Raw genomic sequence first — 19,995 nt, 5'->3', positions numbered from 1 at the left:
GTTCGGTCTAAGTAAAAGATCAGTGCCCTACGCACATCTAGCATCTGTAGGCGTCGTTCCTCATTGGAGGAATGGGGCTTAGGACACAGGACTGGCAGGAAGATGTCCTGGTCCATATGAAACGCCGAGACCACCTTCGGCAGGAAGGCTGGGTGCGGGCGAAGCTGGACCTTCCCCTTATGGGAAACAGTGTACGGGGGTTCTGAGGTCAGCGCCCTAAGCTCCAAAACTCTGCGTGCTGAGGTGATAGCCACCAAAAACACCACTTTCTCAGATAAGTGGGACCAGGAGCATGTGGCCAAGGGCTCAAAGGGAGGCCCCATGAGGCGTGACAGTACCAGGTTCAGGCACCGAGCGGCTTGACGAGGGACGGCTGCGTGCCGAAGCGGAGGTTCGGGATGAACGGACAGTGCCATAGGAATGGCTGGAGCGGTCCCGAACATGACGTCTCCGGCCCCTGGAGGAGGAGGAGGACAGGTAGGAGTCTTGGGTGCTGTCCCTGTACTCTCTCCGGTGCCCAAGGCCACAACGCCTCGGTGCCTGGGACTCCCAGGACGAACTCTGAGCCTGGCACCTTCCACGGGGGGTGCCAGAGTATGAATGCCAGTACCAACGATGACGAGACCTGTCCCTGTGGGCACAGCTCGAAGAGGAGTGAACGACGTCTTTTGGCACCTCCTCTACGGTCCCCAGGAGTGGAGGAGTTAAGCTCGCTCACAGATGACCCTGCTCGCGGCGTGGAGACGTGCCTCGGTCCGCAGCTCGGCCCTTCAAGCCGGGACGACGCCTCAACTTCGGAGACGTCCAGAGAAGGTTGAGGGGCACTTAGAGACGGTTTCCCCTGGGATCGGGGGCCCGACTGAGGCGGCACTCCCGGCACCAGAAGCGTAAGGATGTCGCACGCGGCCTGAGCTGCCTCTGGCGTCGAAGGCATCCTCACCTCTGGAGAGGCCCACGTGGACGGCACTGGACTACTCCACTCCACCCGAGTCGGAGGTCTCGGTCCTGATGGGGGTCGTGGGCTGCCCAACGCGGGTCTGGCCTCACCCCGTTCTTTCTCCCGGCGCCGCTGAGTCTTCCCTTGCTTCTTAGAAGGGGAGCAGTGCCGGCTCGTCGATGGTGCCTTGCTGCGCACTGACGACGCGGTACCGGGCACGGAATCAGGACGGCGCACCGGAGGTGCTTCGCTACTCACTGAAGAGGTGGTGCCCGGCGCGGGGTTGACCCGACACGCCGGTGCCGGGGCCAATGCTGACTCCATTAGGAGAGCTCAGAGTCAGATCTCACGCTCCTTCTTTGTTCACGGCTTGAAGGAGCAGCAAATTTTACACTTCTCACTAATGTGAGCCTCGCCCAGACAGCGAAGACGCTGATTGTGTGGATCGCTTCTGGACATAGAGTTGCGACAAGAGTCGCACGACTTGAAGCCTGGGCCACGGGGCATGCCCCGAGCCAGGCACTAATGAAAGAAAGTTCAGCAAGGAAAGTTCAGTGAAACTGGATACCACTAAGGCTATAAATGCTGCAGCCAAGGCTGGAGCAAGTTCCGACTACCTTCACTGGTGGCAAGAGGGAACTGAGGGTGCGGGGAGCATGCAGCCCCCTTTTTGGCGCGATATATCGGCGCCACTCCAGGGGTCGTAGCGGTGCTCCCCCACTACGGATACTGCTAAGGGAAAAACTTCCGGCACCGGTGCACGTGGCAAGCACGCATACTTACTGTGGAATACACAGGAGCAATCACTCGAAGAAGAACCCTTATTGCAATGGAGCAGACAGATGCTATGCTGTACTATGCAGGAAGGTGTCTAAGGTCTGTCTATGACATAGGGCTGATGCTGGCCTCAGAAACATGAAGCCTTGAGAGGGGGACCTCCGTCTGAAAGGAATGAAAGGGAGGAAGCATTAGAGCTAGGCTGATCTGACAGAAGATATCTTGGGTCTGAGAGAACCTATAAGGTAGACTGTATAGACCTGTGCTATGAACACCCAACCTTTGGGAGAAGGCTTGGACTGGACTTTATCTAATTAACAACAACAGTAATAAAGTCCAACTCCACTCAACAAAGTAACTGTCTTAGAGCAGGTGGGAAAGTCACTTTCTCACACTTGTCCTTCCTCTCCCCATCCTTTCCCTACTATTTGCTATCACCCATTATCACATTTACATGTACATTTCACCCATCACCATGTTTACATGTAGATTGTAAACTCTTTGGGACAGGAAACATGCCTTTTTATATGTTCTGCAAACTGCTTAAAATAGTTGTGTGTACTGTAAAAATAAAAACAGTAAATAATGTATTTCCCAGTAACAAGAGTAGAAATTACATCATTAAAATACACCTCTACCCCGATATAATGCGACCCGATATAACAAGAATTCGGATATAACATGGTAAAGCAGCGCTCCGGGCGGGCGGGGCTGCATGCTCCGGCAGATCAAAGCAAGTTCAATATAATGCGCTTTCACCTATAACGTGGTAAGATTTTTTGGCTCCTGAGGACAGCGTCATATCGGGGCAGAGGTGTACAATGCACCACAGGCAGAAAGCATCCATCCACTCCTTCCTGGTGTGGAAATATTCATATGTATCCCATCATTTAAAAGACTAGTCTGAAATATTTACTGTTTGCTTTACTCCTAACCAGTAAGAAGAGCTGTATGCTTTTCTCAGTCTGTCAGTATCACTTAGACTATTACCCATGAAATAAGTAGCTTTCATTCTCTAGGCTAAGTTTGTATGTGTATACTAAAACAAACAAGTATCCATTGTATTACCTGCTTCTTTTAAAAATATATATTCTGAGTCTTGTCATCTAGAATCAATGGAAGAGTTGAACAGGGACAAGAAGAGAGAGGAAGAAAGATCAGCAGTGACCATTAGACCTAGAGTAGAAGATTCTTGAATGGGAGGATTACAAGAAGAAAAGCAATTAATTTAAATACTGCTGTTCTTATGTTGAATAGTGTGTATGGCTGTTATGCAAATATGTTGTTTTTCTATGTCTAGTGCACCATAAGTAAAATGTAATTAGTAGCAATAAAATACGCAATCTCCCTCCTGTGAATTCTTGCTGTACTAACATGTTAAATGATGCCTGTAGGTGCAGCAAGAAATTTCTGTTGCTGGGAAATGGAAACTTGGAACAAGGGACAGTTTTGGAGGCCGATAATTTTGGTATCATATATTTAGATGACTGAGATTATCTTTAATGAAACACTTCCGACCACATTGGTTAAGCCATTTCCTGTAATCAGAGCACAAGCACTGATGTTATAATCTGCATAGAGATTGTAACTAATCCCTTAACACTGGAAATGAGTAAAATCTGTGCCAAAAATCAGACGACATTTAGTGAGGACATTTTGAGAGTGCTGACTACTATAGAAGCTATATTTTCTTAAGTTTTGTTTTAAAAGGAGAATCCAATCTTACATTGTTTATTGTGACTCAAGTTCTGATTTATGAAGGTGGAGCAAAAATTGTTTTTGATTATTAAAATGTAACCCATGGTGCACATGTATTAACGTCCCATAGATTTTTTTTAAGAAAGTCACCTGATTGATTCTCCTGTGAACTGTTGAGTTAACTGGGCTGCAAATGGTGCTATGTAAGTGAAATTGTGTACATATGGAAGGCAGAATGATAATGTTGGAAATAATTTTCCTAATAATTTTATGAAGGTTATGACTCAATTTCCACACAAGCATTCCTTTATTAGTCCAAAGGCCACCTAGTGTTGGTAAAATTCAAAATACAAATATAAGCATGTGCACACCTATATATACCTCTACCCCGATATAACGGGACCTGATATAACAAGAATTCGGATATAACACGGTAAAGCAGTACTCCAGGGGGGCGGGGCTGCGCACAAAGCAAGTTCAATATAATGCGGTAAGATTTTTTGGCTCCCGAGGACAGCGTTATATCGAGGTAGACATGTACTACATCCTAGCAAATGAAGGTTACTTACTTGTAACTAGTGTTCTTCTAGATGGACTCTGCATATTCACACTCTTAGGATGTGCAGAACAGGTGCAGACCTTCTAGTCTTGTTAGGGCTCCTCGTCACTCGCTCTCTCCAAACATTCTGAAGTTGTGGCTATAAAAAGGGCGTGGAGCTAGCGGCTATCTCAGCTTTTTCCAAAAGCTAAAGTGGAATACCAATTAACCCAAAAAGTAGAACTTTGCAGACACAGAGAAGGCAGGTAGGAATTGTGAATAAGCAAAGTCTATCTTGAAGAACTCTGGTTACAAGTAAGCAACCCTTTTATCTTCTTTGAGACTCCTTTACATATTCCCCACTCTTAGGATAATTTGGCAAGCAGTACCATGAAACAGAACGAGGGAGCAGAATCCTAAATAAACAATGACTGAAGTACCGCTCTGCCAAATTGAACCTCAGATCTGGTTGCCACATCCCCAAACCATAATGTCTTGTAAATAACGTCTTAGCAGCCCAGAATATCTCAATCAGGGAAATATGTTTAGCAAATGCTACAGATTTAGCGACCACTTCAGTAAAAAGGGCTCTAAGAGGAAAAGGAAGAGAGGGTGTCCTCCGTAACACTTTTATCAATACACATTCAGACAGGGACTATGTTAAAATGCCCCAACCCTTAAAAGTACCAGCATACAAGATAAATAAGTTAGGAGACAATCTGAAGTCCCTCGTTCTGTCCAAATAATACAGTGGCATTCTAAGGAATTAGCCTAGTTTCCCCTTTACTTGTTGAGGGTTAGGGAAAAATACAGGTAACCTGATTCTATGAGTAACATGAAACTCAAACCATCTTGGGAAGGAATTTAGAGTATGATCTAAGAATTACTTTGTCTTTTTGAAAAGTAGCATGGGTGAGAGGGAGTTCACTCAATGCATGCCACTCACTATCCTTCTAGTGGAAGTGATTGCTATTATAAAGCCTGTCCTTATAGAAAGACGAAACAATGAACAGTTCTTGCTAGAGGTTCAAATGAGGGAGCAATAAACTGTTAAAACTAAATTCAAATTCCACAGAGGGGCCAAATCCTATACCAGAAAATACAAATTCAAATCAGCTTTTAAAAAAAAAATTCTCACCAACTTGTGCGAGGAAATGGGTTTTCCGTAATGTGAATATGGAATGCTGCTACTGCTGCTAAGTGGACTTTCATGGAGAGAGACAAACCCCTTGTTTTTAAAAGTGAAACAAGTATTCCAAAACAAGTTTAATAGGGACTGAGGTTGGGTCAACATTCCTATCATTTGCCCAGATAACAAATCTTTTCCATTTAAAATTGTAGCTTTTTCTGGTAGATGGTTTTTAAACATTAATAGGAATTTAACAGATTTAGAAAGATCATGCTCTGTTGAGGTGCAGCAAATTCTTATCACTCAAGCTATTAGGTGTAATGATTGGAAATCTGAGTGGAAAACCTTCCCCTCCTGCTGGGACAGTAAGTCCGTCGATAATGGAAGCATCTTGTATTTGCTGTTGTATAAAGAGAGTAATTTGGTGTACCGCTGTTGTTTCAGCCATGCTGGAACAACCAAAATTACCCTGGTCAAATTTTGTTTCATTTTCTTTAAAACTTTGAGGATTAGAGGGAATGTAGGAAATGCAATACATCAAACCTGTTTCCCAATCTAGGAAAAATACATCCATCAATGATAGACTGTTCAAGGCCACTCTTGAGCAAAATCATATTTCATTTCATATTGAATCCAGTGACAAACAGATCTATGGCCGGAAACCCCCAAAGACTGAAGAAGTTCTGAATCAATAACTCCTTTAGAGATCACTAGTGTATCTGCTAGGAATCCCTGTCCAGATGATCTCTGACCTCGTTCTGTTCTTCCATGACATGCAAGGCAATTGGGTAAACATTGTATAGGATGCACCAGTCCCAAAGCTTTATCACCTCACTGGATAGCTGGGATGATTGTTTGTTCTAATAATATACTGCAGACGTGTTGTCCATGCCTCCCTGAATTACTGCATCCTGTATCTCTGGAAGAAACATGTTGAGAGCCAGATGGATGGCCCTTAGTTCTAACACATTCATGTGCAACCTGGAATCTCTGTAGCTCAACAGACCTCAGATGAAAAGGTGCAGAGATGTGTTCCCCAGCTTGTCCCAGATATATCTGTGGTGACTATTAATGAAGGAGGTGATAGATCAAATAGCACTCTTTGAGGACATTCTATGGTTCCAGCCACCACTTTCAAGACAGCCAAATTTTGGTGAGAATTTTTAGCATACTCCCTTTATTGGGTTTGAAGTTCTTCAATAGCCAGTGTTGAAGAGGCCTCATTCTGAACCTCCTATATGGAGTCATGTATGTTGTAGATGCCATGAGGCTTAATAATGCCAGAAAATACATTACTCTCTGAGAGGGTTGTAAAAGGAGTGTCTGTGTGGTGATGGTTATTTTTAAAAACCTCTTTTCCAGCAGGAAAGCCCTTTCTTTTATGGAGTTGAAGATCGCCCCAATGAAGGAAATATTTTGAGATGGAATCAGAAGACTTTCTTTGTTTATGAGAAGACCCAGGTTCTCAAACAGAAAAACAGGTCATCTAAATGGCTCTTTCTAATTCCAACATCAGATGCAGTTTTCAGCACCCAGTCATTTAAATAATGGAAGATGAAAATCCCTTGCCTCTTCAAATGAGCTGCTACCAAAACCAAGAGTTTAATAAAAACCCTGGGTGCAGTGGAGAGGCCAAAGGGTAAGATTTTGTATTGGAAATGCTCTGAACCAAGAACAAAATGTAGATATTTGCAGGGAGATTATCTTATGGAGATATGGAAATATGAATTCTTGAGATCAAGATCAGCGAATAAATCCAGAATAGACAGGGAGCCAGAGATAGCATTCTGAATTTAAATCTGATATATCTGTTTAGAGCTCTGAGATCTAAAATTGGACACCTCCATTCTTTTTTAGGATTAAAAATTAATGGAAGTAGAACCCTTCGTTTCTGTGAATTAATGGTAATTCTTCTACAGCCACTGCATGCAGCAGAATCTGTATTTCTGCTCTTAATAATCTCTCATGGGAGGGGTCACTGGAAAGGGAGGGGAGGAAGAGGTTGCATGAAAGAAGGGATTTGAATTGGATAATATAACCTTCCTTTATTATGTCAAAAACCCATCTGTCTGAAGTGATAGACTCAGATTTTAAGGCCAAAAGGGACCATCATGGTCATCTAGTCTGAGTTCCTGCACATTGCAGGCCACAGAACCTTACCTACCCACTCCTGTAATAGACCCACAATCTCTGACTGAATTACTGAAGTCCTCAAATCATGATGTAAAGACTTCAAGTTACAGAAAATCCACCATTAGCTCTAGTTTAAATCTGCAAGTGAAAACTCCTCCAGGGTCTCTGCTAATCTGAGCTGGGGGACAATTCTTTCCTGACTCAAAATATGGCAGTCAGTTGTTCTGCCCTATTAGAATCCAAACAGTCCAGAGATAAAGGTTCTTTCTTTATATTAATAAATAATCCATATTTATATTTTCTTCTCACAGAAGACAGACAGAGTTTCTCTACCCACTTGGGCTTTTCCTTTGATGGGAATGAGGAATGCACTTTGAGTCTCTGACTTCAGGTCATCCCCAGAGTGGCCACTTACTTTGGAATTAACATCTTTTCTGATAAAGTCCTTCATTAGCATTCCCCAAGGCTTTCTTTGATTTCTGAGGGGTTATTTTCTTACAGTGGTATTTACTGTGTAAATGTTTGCTATTATATTATGACAGGAATAGATAAGTAAAAACAATACATGTAACATCCCATAAGTTTTATGAAGTTTAAACATCTGAACACACACTTAATATATCTAACCGTTATTTTGATCTACACAAGTCAATTGACCTGAATACATTCTAACATAACCTGGTCAACCAGTGTCACACACTGCTTGATAATTTGCTACTTGCATGTTAAAGGAAGCTGAAGTAAACAATCTTCTCCCTGCAGAGTTCAACGTTATCATAAGGGGTAGAGAGTTGAAGACCACACCTCGATTTTTGAAGTGTTGCAGGTATAACTAAAGAGTTAGGCTGAGGGCATATGTGAAAACAAGAGAATCCTTCATGTGGTATTTTTGAAACTGGTTGGCACGATGACAGATTAGACCAAAGGGATTAGACCAGAGCCCTTCTAATATAGGGAACAAAACATAAGCCTTTGCAGTAGACCCCAAAATGTCAAAAACTGGATGTGTGCCCTCCTCCAAAGCCACTGATGGTAATTTTAAAATGGATATCATTCTACCAACTAGTTCATGAAATTGAATTGCATCTTCTGAAGGAGACAATGCTGTTGTTACTCTCATAATGCCATCAGGGCATGAACCACTTTCTGGTTTCATTAAATCTTGGGATTCATTGAGTGGAGATCCTTCCTGGTACTCCTCTTCCAAGAGAGCATCCTGTGCCAAAGAAGGGAAACATTTCCTACATCTCAGATCCGTACATATCAGATCTGTAGGTTCCAGTGGAAGATGATCCAGCACCAGAGTATCAGATATTCTCATATGGTATTGGTAAGTAGGAGATGGCCAATATGGCCATGGCACCAAAGATGGCATGATCCAGTTTTGCCAAATTCCCCAGTCTGGCATCATATCATCTGCTTGTTAGTCTTAAAGGTGCCACAAGACTCTCTGTTGCTTTTTACAGATCCAGACTAACATGGCTACCCCTCTGACACTTGAATTTACCTAGATTCTTCAATGAAGCCCACAGGAAAATTCATATAATACAGAAATTGAGCAAATCAAAAACGCAAGATTTCTAACAAGCTCAGCCAAATTAATAGAGAACACATTAAGTCTACATTTTCTAGTGTGGACATCGAAGACAGACTTTTAAAGTAATAAACACAAAACAAGTAATTGTGGCTAAAATTTCCCCTTTTGGCGGGGACACAATTTAGGCACCCACATGAAAAATATGGCCTTTTTGAGAGATTACCACATCAGGAGAGGCAACATCTAAAGTACAGGGCATAAAACACAGTATGGCAAATAAAAGGTCTGTTACTTTGGTAATAAATATCACACAATTTGGTAATAAATATCTCCCAATCCTCCAAGAGTTCAAAGATAAGGCAAAGTAAAGAATTAAGCAGCATAGTATCATGTTACTCATGATAAGGAAAGAACTACTGGGCACAGGAAGGGGCACATGAAGCGATGTGGAATTCAATTCTACATAGTATGATGTGGTTGAGTCCTGTGAATATTTTGACTTCAGCGTGTCAGGACACAACATAATGGCACAAGAGAACAAGCTACTGAAATAGTTTCGGTCTACTCTGGAATCATTAACTTACAAAGAAACAAATCTGAGTAAAAGTACTGGATTGTGAGATTTCTAACAAGTCTTTCCTTAGGACAAAATAGAATCAGCCACATATTAAGAACAGATTTGAATAGCTGGAAATTGGTGTGAACAGGAGGATTTTCAGGTACATGAACATAACACACAAGACATGATTCCTATGTAAAGGTTAACAGTCCAAAAGTTATGAGCATGTAATAGATGAAAGAACAGAGAGCTGTAGGAGCAACTTCAAAGTAGTGGATGGTGTAGGCCTGATGAAACACAAAGTTCTGGTTCAGTTCTGATCACTTGAACTTACCATGGTGGAATAAAAATGGATTTGCCTTTGCAAGATTAATGGGTACTTGCCTTTCACACACAAAAAAGTATTCAAATCTCAATTCTGAATATGTGGCACTATATACAAATTATCAGGGAGATTTACATCTCTCTCATCTAGTTCCTCTCTTCTCAAACTGTTCACTCACGTTGACAAAGTTATTTATTAGGCCTACTGAAACTGGACTCTAAACCTGTTTACTTGGGGCCTTAAATAGTTTTTCCAACTTTGTCCCAGCCTGAACAAAATGCAGCTACTCAAAAACAAAAGAGATTTTTAGATGGCCATGTGCCATCTGGTTCTTCCTAAGTGAGCTGTAAGCACTATCATTCCCATACTGCTAAAGGTTCTGTAACAATACAATGTGTTGTTTATTATTGCTGAGAAATATCATTTAAATAATATCTTACTTTTATATAGTACCTTTTCATCCTGATATCCCAAAGCAACATACGAAACTGAAATGCTACCACTCATCCTCCCATTCTAATAGTTGAACTCAGCTAATATGCCTGTCCATTTTCAAGTTTCAAATTGCTGGTGTTCCCAGGTTAAAAATCACAGGAGGGCCAAATCCAAGCATGGTCAGTTGTGCCATTCATCCTTCTGAGGTAGCCAGATTGAGTATTATGCAATTTACTGTGGTTAACACCATACAAAGCACAAGCTCTTTGAAGATGTCAAAAATTTAAAGACATTTTTTGTTGGCATAGGTCTGGTATACTTTGCCAAAAAAGTTCCTGACACATATTGTTGAGTAGCTCTTTTCTGCTACCCTCTATCCCAGAGGTGGCTGCTTTTCAGTGTTATATGTTGCTATTGGACCCTTCAGGAAGAAAGGTGCTATATAAATGCAAGATCTTTTTAATAAAGATCTCTCTCAAAAATATTCAACAAACTTTAGTAATACAGATCCAAAAAATAAAGCATACATTTCTTTAGGTCCTGGTGTTGGTTTCCTTTTGTTCTTGCCTGTGTTTGGCATTTTTGAATATTGGTTTTTCAGTGACAGCACCACAGGATGTGAGGACCTCACATTCATTAGTGAATTTATCCTCACAAAATCCTTGTAATATAATAAGAAAGTATTAACTCCATTCTACAGATGAACAATGGAAGCACCAAGACATGAAGTGATTTGCAAAAGGTCACGCGGCAAGTCTGTGGCAGGGCCAGAAACAGAACCAAAATCTTCCATGTTCCACTCTAAGGCCTTAATCACAAGACAATCCTTCCAAACTATTTTTACCAGGTTCACTCACCACTAACCTGGGAAAATCCAACACAGAATCTTCTAAGAAGAAAGAGGCAACTGAAATAAGATTATTGAACCAGGAAGAAATCATATTAATTAGTCAGAGAGAAAACATATAAACAGTGTAATCATAATACAAAGTAAACCCCCCCAAAAGTAATGAGTTACCACATCAGCTGTTTATTTGGTATCTGTGTGCAAACACAGAAAAAGCTCAAAGAGAAGAGAGATGATAGCCCTCAAATGTGCTTGACATCATAGGCCTAAGAAAATGGAATAAGAAGGGTTCCAACAATAATAACGCTAATAATATAACGGCACAGTTAGGCATTTGACTAAATGGGTTCCTTAGCCTCTTTTCCATTAAAAAATGTCCTAGTTTAAATTAGGTTAAATGCTTATTTTCCAACATGCAAAGTTAATTTAAAAAAATACTTTCTCCAGTTTTATTTTTGTATTTTTTCATTCCACATGTAACTGGTTAAAACTCATTTAAATTAACACAACGCTTATTTTCTTCAGTATTTTAACATGTGTAAGAGACAAGACAACATTTACCAATAAATCTTGTAATCAGGCTTCATTAGACCATCATAAAAGGAATTCAGGACATCCTCTGACATTTACCATTTTTGTATTTTCCATTCTTAATAGGCCATCATTATGACAAACAACAATTCTATTTATGTGGTTCATGAGAGAAAAAAGTAGTTATGACCATTAAAATAAAAAATGAGAAAATTCCAAAACAAGCTCTTCATATTTTTGTATAACAAAAAAGAGATTACTAGAGAATAATTTCTTTTACAAATAAAAGCAGGATGAAGGCAAAGACAATGTAAGCTCCTAGCAATGCTGCCTCCTATCTCTCCTCTATAATTTCTACTAATGTTCTTGGTCATGATATGCCTCAAATATGAGAATTGAAAGACTAATTGGCATGTCTACTTCCCATTTTGAAAACCCATGTGTTGTTCAGACATTTACTGAACTGAAATATAGCTATTGGCAGAACAAGCGAACTTAACCAAGGGGAAACAAAACTCTGTTTCCCTAGTTATCACTAGCAAGTCACCAACTGGACTTCTTAATGACTACCTGATAAAATAGATTTGGATGTACTTTGATAATTCTCAAGATCAGCATTTCTCCCCTCTTTCTCTTCCTTCATTAACAAAAATGAACTGGTCAACTCACCTCTCTTTTCTCTGTTAACTTCCTCCAGGATATGTTCTTGCTTTTTTATTTGTTCAAAGAGAGATTGATGCTCGCACTCCTTGCTCAATGTCAAGTGCTTAAGCTGCTCTCGACTCTGCAATAGGTGGCGCCGCAGCTTCCGTTCCTTGCTTTCTCTCTCTTTCACCTCTTCACACATCCATTGAAGTTTAGTCTAGAGAAGAACAAATTTATGTGACACTAAAAGGAGAGAGAATTCTAATAAAAATACTAGGACTTAAATTCTACACTGAATGAACAAAAACATTTGGAATCAGCTTACTGATTTATAACAGCTATTGCTATACAAGTTTAAAAAGAAATATTAAAAATATATTAAAGGACAAATTCTGACTTAACATGCAAATTAAAATGTGCACATATATTTTGGTTGGCAGCAACTGCATGCTCAAGCCAAACATGTAGATTATTTTTTCCAGGAGGATAAGCCTGCAGGCTGTGAGTCTATTGGCCATTGCTGGTTCAGAGGGGACACGGCATACAGGCAGCCTGGTGAACAGACCCCACCCTGGAATGCGATGGCATGATTCCTGCAACACTTGGTTTGCAGAGGAACATAGACACTGCCATAGTGGATCAGACCCAAGAGCTATCTAGTCCAGTAACCTGTCTCTGACAGTGGCCAGCAACATGGCCATGCTTCAAAGGAAGGGGTAAGAAACAAGCAGTTGGTAAACATGGGAAAATCTGCCTCCCACATAAGGTCTCCTGATCTCCAGCAGTTAGAGACTGGATTAACCCCTGAAGCATGAGGTTTAATAGCTCTTCCACAACATTTTTATCATGAATTACAATAACTTTCAATCATTTTGTTATCCATATAAATGTCTAATCCCTTTTTGAATTTTATTAAGTTAACGGCCTAAATGTCTTCCTGTGGCAGATAATTCCACAGGTTAGTTACATATTGTGTGAAAAAATATTTCCTTTTATGAGTTATGAATTTCCCACCATTCAATCTCATTAAATGTCTTTGTTCTTGAATTATGAGACAGGGTGAGCTCAAGTTTCCCATCTACCTTCTCTATGTCATTCATTATTTTATCCACTTTTATCATGTCCTCTATTATTTCCTAAGGAAAATAATCCCAATCTTTTCAATTTCTCTTCAGTTTCTTTTCCAGGTACTTAATCATTCTTGTCACAGTTCTCTGAACTCCCTCTAGTCCTGCAATATCCTTTTGAGATGGGATGACCGTACTGCACACAGCATTCATGATGAGGCCATGCCACTAATTTATATAAGGGCCTTATACTAGCCCCATATTCCTCATTCCTTATGAAACCTAACATCTTGTTTGCTTTTTTGACTGCAGTTGCACCAAGCAGAAGTCTTCACTGAGATGTCTTCAGTGAAGCCCAGGTCCCCTTCTTGAAATTATATAGTTAATTTAGAACTCTAATGTGTACAAGCCATTTAATTTTCCCCTCCAATTTCCACTACTTTGCATTTATTGACATTAAATTTCAATTACCATCATGTTGTTCATTCACCTTGCTTGATTAAGTCTCTCTGAACTTCCAAAATATTCTCTTAACAGATTTAAGGGAAACAACGAATTGGATGCAGGACTTCTGCCCCATATTTCCATCACAGAGATTTTTGGGAAGGGTACCTATACAAAGTGCCCTGACAAAATCTGGCTCCAACGTTGAAACCGGAGCTTCTAAGCAAAAAATGCCCAGCTCTAAACTGACCCAAACTCAAATGGTTTGGTTGACCCATAAACAGTAGAAGGAGCACATGAGCTATTGAACTCACAAATACAACTTTGGCCTGAAGTCTTCTATATCTTCCAGTACATTTAAAAAAAATGTATTAAATCTTTGTATTTAATTGGGGCCTATGGAGATTACAAATTCCAATAAGTCTTGTGCTTTTGCAAAGCTCAAGATGGCTTAATGTACCACGGATCGATATAGCGCCCACATCACTGCCGTGGAAGAGTTCAAGTATCTAACAAGAAATCTGTTCTTTTAAAATTTATGCAACTCAAAATACTAAGAGTGGACCTACGGTCTACCAGTTACAGACCAGGGTCTGGAAACCACAAACGGAGAGGTAGGTTCGGGGTGACTGTAATAGGTTCAAGTCACAATTTCACTACTCACAGTTTGAGGTCAGAAGCCATTTGACCTACATGTACCTGCGTCAGCTCATAGCTTTGGGTGAAAAAAGCATTTAATTGAAAACCACATAATGCATTGTCCAGTGAAAAAATATTTACTCCCAACCTACCTCACATAAATAATCCATTAAGGTATATGGATTAAACTACAATAGCTACAACAACAACAAAAAAGGCACTATTCCCACTGTCTCCACTCCAATTAAGAGCTGAGTTTTTAAAGAGTTAAACCTGAACAAAATCATTTCCACATCCATAAATTCCCAGAACTAAAGAAGGAGGGAAGAAACAAAGAAAAGAAGATGGGGAAGGAAGAAAAACATAGGACAGAAAAAGTGAGATTCCAGTAGATTCCACCCTGAATGATAGTGAATGTGACAACAGGATGCAGAACAAATCATTTAAAATTGTAGATACTGCAGTACTTTATGCAGTACCTAAAGACTAGTTTGATTCTGTTCTCATACATGGGGATTGAGGATATGTCCAAAATTCGTACTCCAGCCTCGGGTCATAATTAAAAATGGAATTTGAGCCTCTCTATTAAATGAGTCAAAAATCACCAATTTCAGGGACAGCCTATACAAAGATGACAATGTCATGATTACAGTAGCACTGTGAAAACTAACTGTAACACCTGCAGCTCTAACCGCATTCCCTTCAGTGTCAGCCACGTGAACCACAAAATAATTTCTCATCTATCTCTCCCTTGACTGCTGTAAAGAGATATGTCCCTATACCTGAGTCCCTGATGCTGCAGCAACCGAGCCTTTAACATGAGACCACATTACAATCTTTGCTGTGAAATGGGATGAGACTGCTGGGTTTTGTGAGAGTATCATCAGATTTGCATATTAGTAAAGTGAAAATGTGTGAGGTTTTACAGAATGCTGTACATAATACATACACATACACACACACACGTGCATGCGCGTGCGCACACACACACACTTACTTTTAAAAAAACTGAACAGATAAAGCAGAAATTCCATTTACAGTTAGCAAAAATATCATTTCAGAACTAAGGTTTAATCTGAGAGATGACTTTTAAAGCATTAAAAACTACCATCTTTTATGCTAACAGCTAAATATTTAAGGTATCAACCACTTTAAAAATAAGAAAAGCCCAGGACTTGTATATATTTTAACCACTTGCACTTCAGTTCACTTGAGTGACTGGGGTTATTGAGGGACCAAGTTGGGTTTAACTAGGAATACAGGGTTTTGGCTGTGAGACTCTTGTTTTCCCTGGTGCTTCAGAGAGCCAAAGCAGCCGTGCCAGAGGATGCAGAGTCTTCCCAGCAAGGCATCAGTTCTTGAGGAGATCTCCTCAGTGATGCTGCTTTGGGGCACCAGGGAGCTAGAGCAGTAGTACCAAGAAGAGCCCCAGAACAAGTGCCAAGGCTGCAGCATAGGGACACTGAACCCCATCTGCCCAGCCCATAGCCCCTATATACACTCACATGTTTCACTCCTGGTGCAAAAGTTTCTCCCTCACACATGTCCCAAACACCCCTGAAAAATCCCCTTTCTTCCAAACACACGTGGATCCAAGTACATTTCTCTCCGGCTCCCCCCTACTCCCTGCTCTATCTCCAACATTTCTACTCACCTCACATGCACCTCCAGAGCACTACCACCTCCCCCAGAGTCCACCCCCATCTATCTCTGCTGCCCAACCTCACCAGAGGTACGTACAGACCATAACTGGGGAGAGAAATAGTTAGAAAACATCCATTAAAACCAAATTTCAATGAAAAATTAAAATAAACTTTCCTAAAATATTTGAAATTTGTTGTTTCTCATCAGCACACCTGTAGTCAGGAAGGGAAGATCATCTAGTTTATGACAAATAAGGGAAATAAACTGTGTATTTCATTTTAAAAGTTCAAAAAGCAACCTACGTCTGAGAAGTTATTAGTATGTCTGACTGGGAATAGTTTGTAGGGACTATTGAGCTTCAGAAACCTAATGATACATGAGGAAAACAAAACCAAATTTCAAAAAGGGAACATTTTAAAACAGTGCCTCTGCAAAAGTTAGTTAAAAAGACATGGAAAAAATTGCACAGAAAATTCAATTGTCCTATGAAGTTACTGTGCCAAATGTGGAGACTAAATTCAACCACTCAGGTATGAAACAGAGTGGACTTTTAGTCCTGCTCTAAGGGCAAATCTTGATGTAACCTCAATTACAGAATAGTTACTCTGTCACTCAAACACACACACCCAGAACCAAAACAACTTATCTTTTTTCTCCTCAGCTAGCTATGAAAAAAATAGTTACTAATCTGTTCCATAACTGTTGTTCTTTGAGATGCATTGCACATGTCCACTCCACTCTTGGTGCTGGTGCATCCAGCGCATGGCCATCAGAAATTTTTTCACTCAACAGTATCTATTGTGTGGCTCGAGCTCTCCCTGTTGTCCTCACACACCACTGTGTGCAGGTATAAAGAGCAGAGCCATCCCTAGCCCCACCGTCATATGTGGTTTTGGTAGAATACAGGCAAATAAATTGGCTGGTTGATGTGGAAAGAGGACGCCACCCTTGGGACGAACTTCAGATGAGGATGTAGAGAAATGTTGTCCTTAAAAAAGATTGTATGTGGAAATCCCGATATTAATGCCCACAGCTCCCCTACTCTTCTGGCCAAGGTAATGGCCCCAAAAAGGCCAACTTCATTGACAGATGCAGCAGTGAGCAGTAGTCAATGATTCAAATGGGGGACACATACGTCTTGAGTTCAGATCCCACGGTGAAACGGGGTCTTGTACTTGAGAGTATAATTTTTCTGTATTGATTAACTGATCCAGAGGATTGAATGTTGACTGGCTCGGGGCAACACCGCTCTGCACTTGCAGTTTGGACTGGATTTTGACAAGGTAGGAGTAAACCCGCAGATTTCTGATCAAATTCCTGATCTTCAGAGGAATGCAGCTACTACCGCCATGATCTTTATAAAAGACCCTGGGAGCTGCTGACAGGTAGTACAGTGAACTGCTAATGATTTTGATTTACCAGAAATCAGAGGTACTTCCTATGGGCTTGAATGACTGCCACATGGAAGTAGGGATTTTTTAAATTGAGGGCAGCATACCAGTCCCTGGGATCTAGGGAAGGGATAATAGAAGCTAGGGTGAACATGCAAAACTTTCTCCTTTTTAAGAATTGTTGAGATGACACAGATCTAAAATTGACCTGAGACCCCTTTCATTTTGGGGATTAGGAAATATGGGGAATAAAACCCCTTCCCTCTGATGCTACATGGAACCTCCTCTATGGCTCCCTGGATAAGGAGTTTTTCATGAAAGTGGTCCCTGAAGAGGGAACAAGGGGGATGGAGGGTGGGAGCAGTAGAAGCAAACTAGAGAATATATCCCACTTCCACCATGCTCAAGATCCACTTGTCCCAAGTAATCCAGGACCAAGCACTGCAGCAGTGGGACTGACAGTTTGCAATGGTGAGACGGTTCAGGCCTGGAAAGATGGAGACTGGTATGTCAACCTCAACTGGCTCATAAAAATACTTGTTTTGTAGTTCCTGGGTGTCTTGAGGGGCCCAGTGCCGAAACAGCAGGCGAGGGAGGCGTACACCTATAACTCTTTTTTGATAGGTCCTGCGGAAGAGGAGTGGAATGGGCCATCTGGTCCAAGAATAGAGAAGGACCCTCGAAAAGCAAGTCCTGGATAGTAGTCTGGACTTCATTGTGAAGACCAGAAAACTGCAGCCAGGATGATCTACACATGGCCACTGCAAAGGCCATGGTTCTAGCTGCAGAGTCTGCTGCATCCAGCCCCACCTGCAGTGAAGTTCCCATGATCAGTCGGCCCTCACTGACCAGGGAAGAGAACTTCTGCCTAGCGTTCTCTGAAAGGAGCTCCTTTAACTTTTGCATGGAACCTCACAAATTTGCACAAACCTGACAAATAAGTCCAGCCGTCTGGCACCTTTTAATTTGGGGGTGGCAGCCTGGTGTCCCTGTCATTCTCTCTCATTAGCTGCTGTGACGACTAATGAGCCCAAAGGTGGGTGAATATACCGTACTCAAACCCTTGGGAGGGTACATAGTAATTTCTTTCCACTTTTTTAGAGGTTCAAGGCAAAGAGAATAGAGTCTGCCCCCAAAGCCTTTATTGGCTCTAGTATCGCCTTGTTATTTGGCAGAGCTATCATGGAGGGCCCCACCGATGATAAAAGGACAACTCGAGAGCTCCCTGACCTCTTCGACCTGTGCACCTAAGCCTGCAACAACTCTTTTCAATAACTCATGACAAACCTTAAAATCACCAGGAGGAGGTGAAGTTGTGTCAGATGAAATGGCCTCATCTGAAGAGGAAGCCAAGACCAGGGGATAGAATCTCTTCTACCAGCTGTTGCTCTGTATCTGGAACCTCCTCTTAATGCTTGATATCAGTCTTGATGCTGGCCTCTTGAAACAGAGCCACTCGGTGTGTAGATTCAGCCCTTCTAGATGAGGGCACTGAGTATGCACAGTGTTGGGAAGATCTGGAAGCTGGGGGAAACCCTCAAGAGTTCCAAAATGGCCACTGAACCAGGGCAGAGTCCAATTGTTCTGGCCAGAGTCCCATGCCAGGACCCATTCCTAGGTCACACCAGTAGGTGCACTGCTTACTGAAACTGCAGCACTCAGCACCTAGTCAGACTGGGACAGCGCCAACAGTGGCCTGAACACTGCCTTCATCAGCAGGAATTTTAGCCTAGCCTCCTTATTCTTCTTCATCCTAGGTTCAAACTCCCTGCAAGCCTAGCACCGGTTCCTCATATGTGCTTCTCCCAAGCACTTTAGGCAGCTGTTGTGCAGGTTACTCACAGGCATAGGCCTGGAGCCAGACATAGGCCTGGAGCCATGGCTTGAAATCTGATGACCAGGGCATACCTCGGTGTCATATATAGAAAAAACCCTGAACAGGGAAAACAAGAAGTAAAAAAAAAATCTTTTCAAAAAAATATCTATAATACTGTTAAAACTTGCTTTCATAACATTACTAAGACTAGGCTAACACTATACACTATATTCAAAAAGGCTGAGAGAAATAACAGTTCTGGTAGAAAACAGAGTTCCAATGACAATCAGGAGTGGTAAGAAGGAACTGAGGGGGGCTAAAGGCAGTTCTGCCTTTTATAACTACACACTGTGGAGTATACAGCCGGGGGAACTCCAGCCATGCAACAGATACCGCTAAGGGAAAAAGTTTCTGACAGCCATGCACTGCAGTGGGTGCACTGACACTAAGAGTGGAATGCATATATGCAATCATTCAAAGAAGAACCAGGGAACACAAAATTTGGATTTCAGAAATGTTAGAAACCAAAGTCCCCTTCTTTCCAATATTCATCAGCAAATGCAGTGACCTGGAAGTAGAATTCAAGTGATTCCAGGTGATCAGAAATTCAGCCCAGAAATATATTATTTTATATATAAGGTGCAAATCTACAGAACTGCAGTATTTCTATTCCCCTTCATTTCAGGTCTCCTCTACCAATAACTAAAGAAACTCATTTGGCAGATTTATGAAAACAATTACTAAATGCCCTTTGGAAGGTCCTTCTAATACTGCCTAGGATGTCAGAGGCAACTACCTGAATAGGACACTGTTTCCTATACAGTTCTTGTCCTCTGATTCAAAATCTTATCTCTGTTATTTATAGTGATATTCACTCTTGATCTATGTGTATTACGTTCTAGC

The 19,995-nt window shown here is 41.4% G+C and overlaps 1 protein-coding gene across 1 annotated transcript in view; it reads right to left on the bottom strand.

Annotated features, from left to right (window-relative positions):
• The window catches only part of CEP128 (centrosomal protein 128), a 406,629-nt gene that overhangs the window by 237,568 nt on the left and 149,066 nt on the right, over positions 1–19,995 (bottom strand). The window contains exon 16 of the mRNA XM_034769285.1: positions 12,116–12,308. Coding sequence (XP_034625176.1) covers positions 12,116–12,308 — 193 coding nt within the window. The remainder of the gene's footprint in view (positions 1–12,115; positions 12,309–19,995) is intronic.

Source organism: Trachemys scripta, chromosome 4, assembly GCF_013100865.1.
Source record: "Trachemys scripta elegans isolate TJP31775 chromosome 4, CAS_Tse_1.0, whole genome shotgun sequence".
NCBI classification, from domain to species: domain Eukaryota; kingdom Metazoa; phylum Chordata; order Testudines; family Emydidae; genus Trachemys; species Trachemys scripta.
The sequence above is the reverse complement of the archived record's forward strand: the minus strand, read 5'-3'. Positions and strand labels throughout refer to the sequence as shown.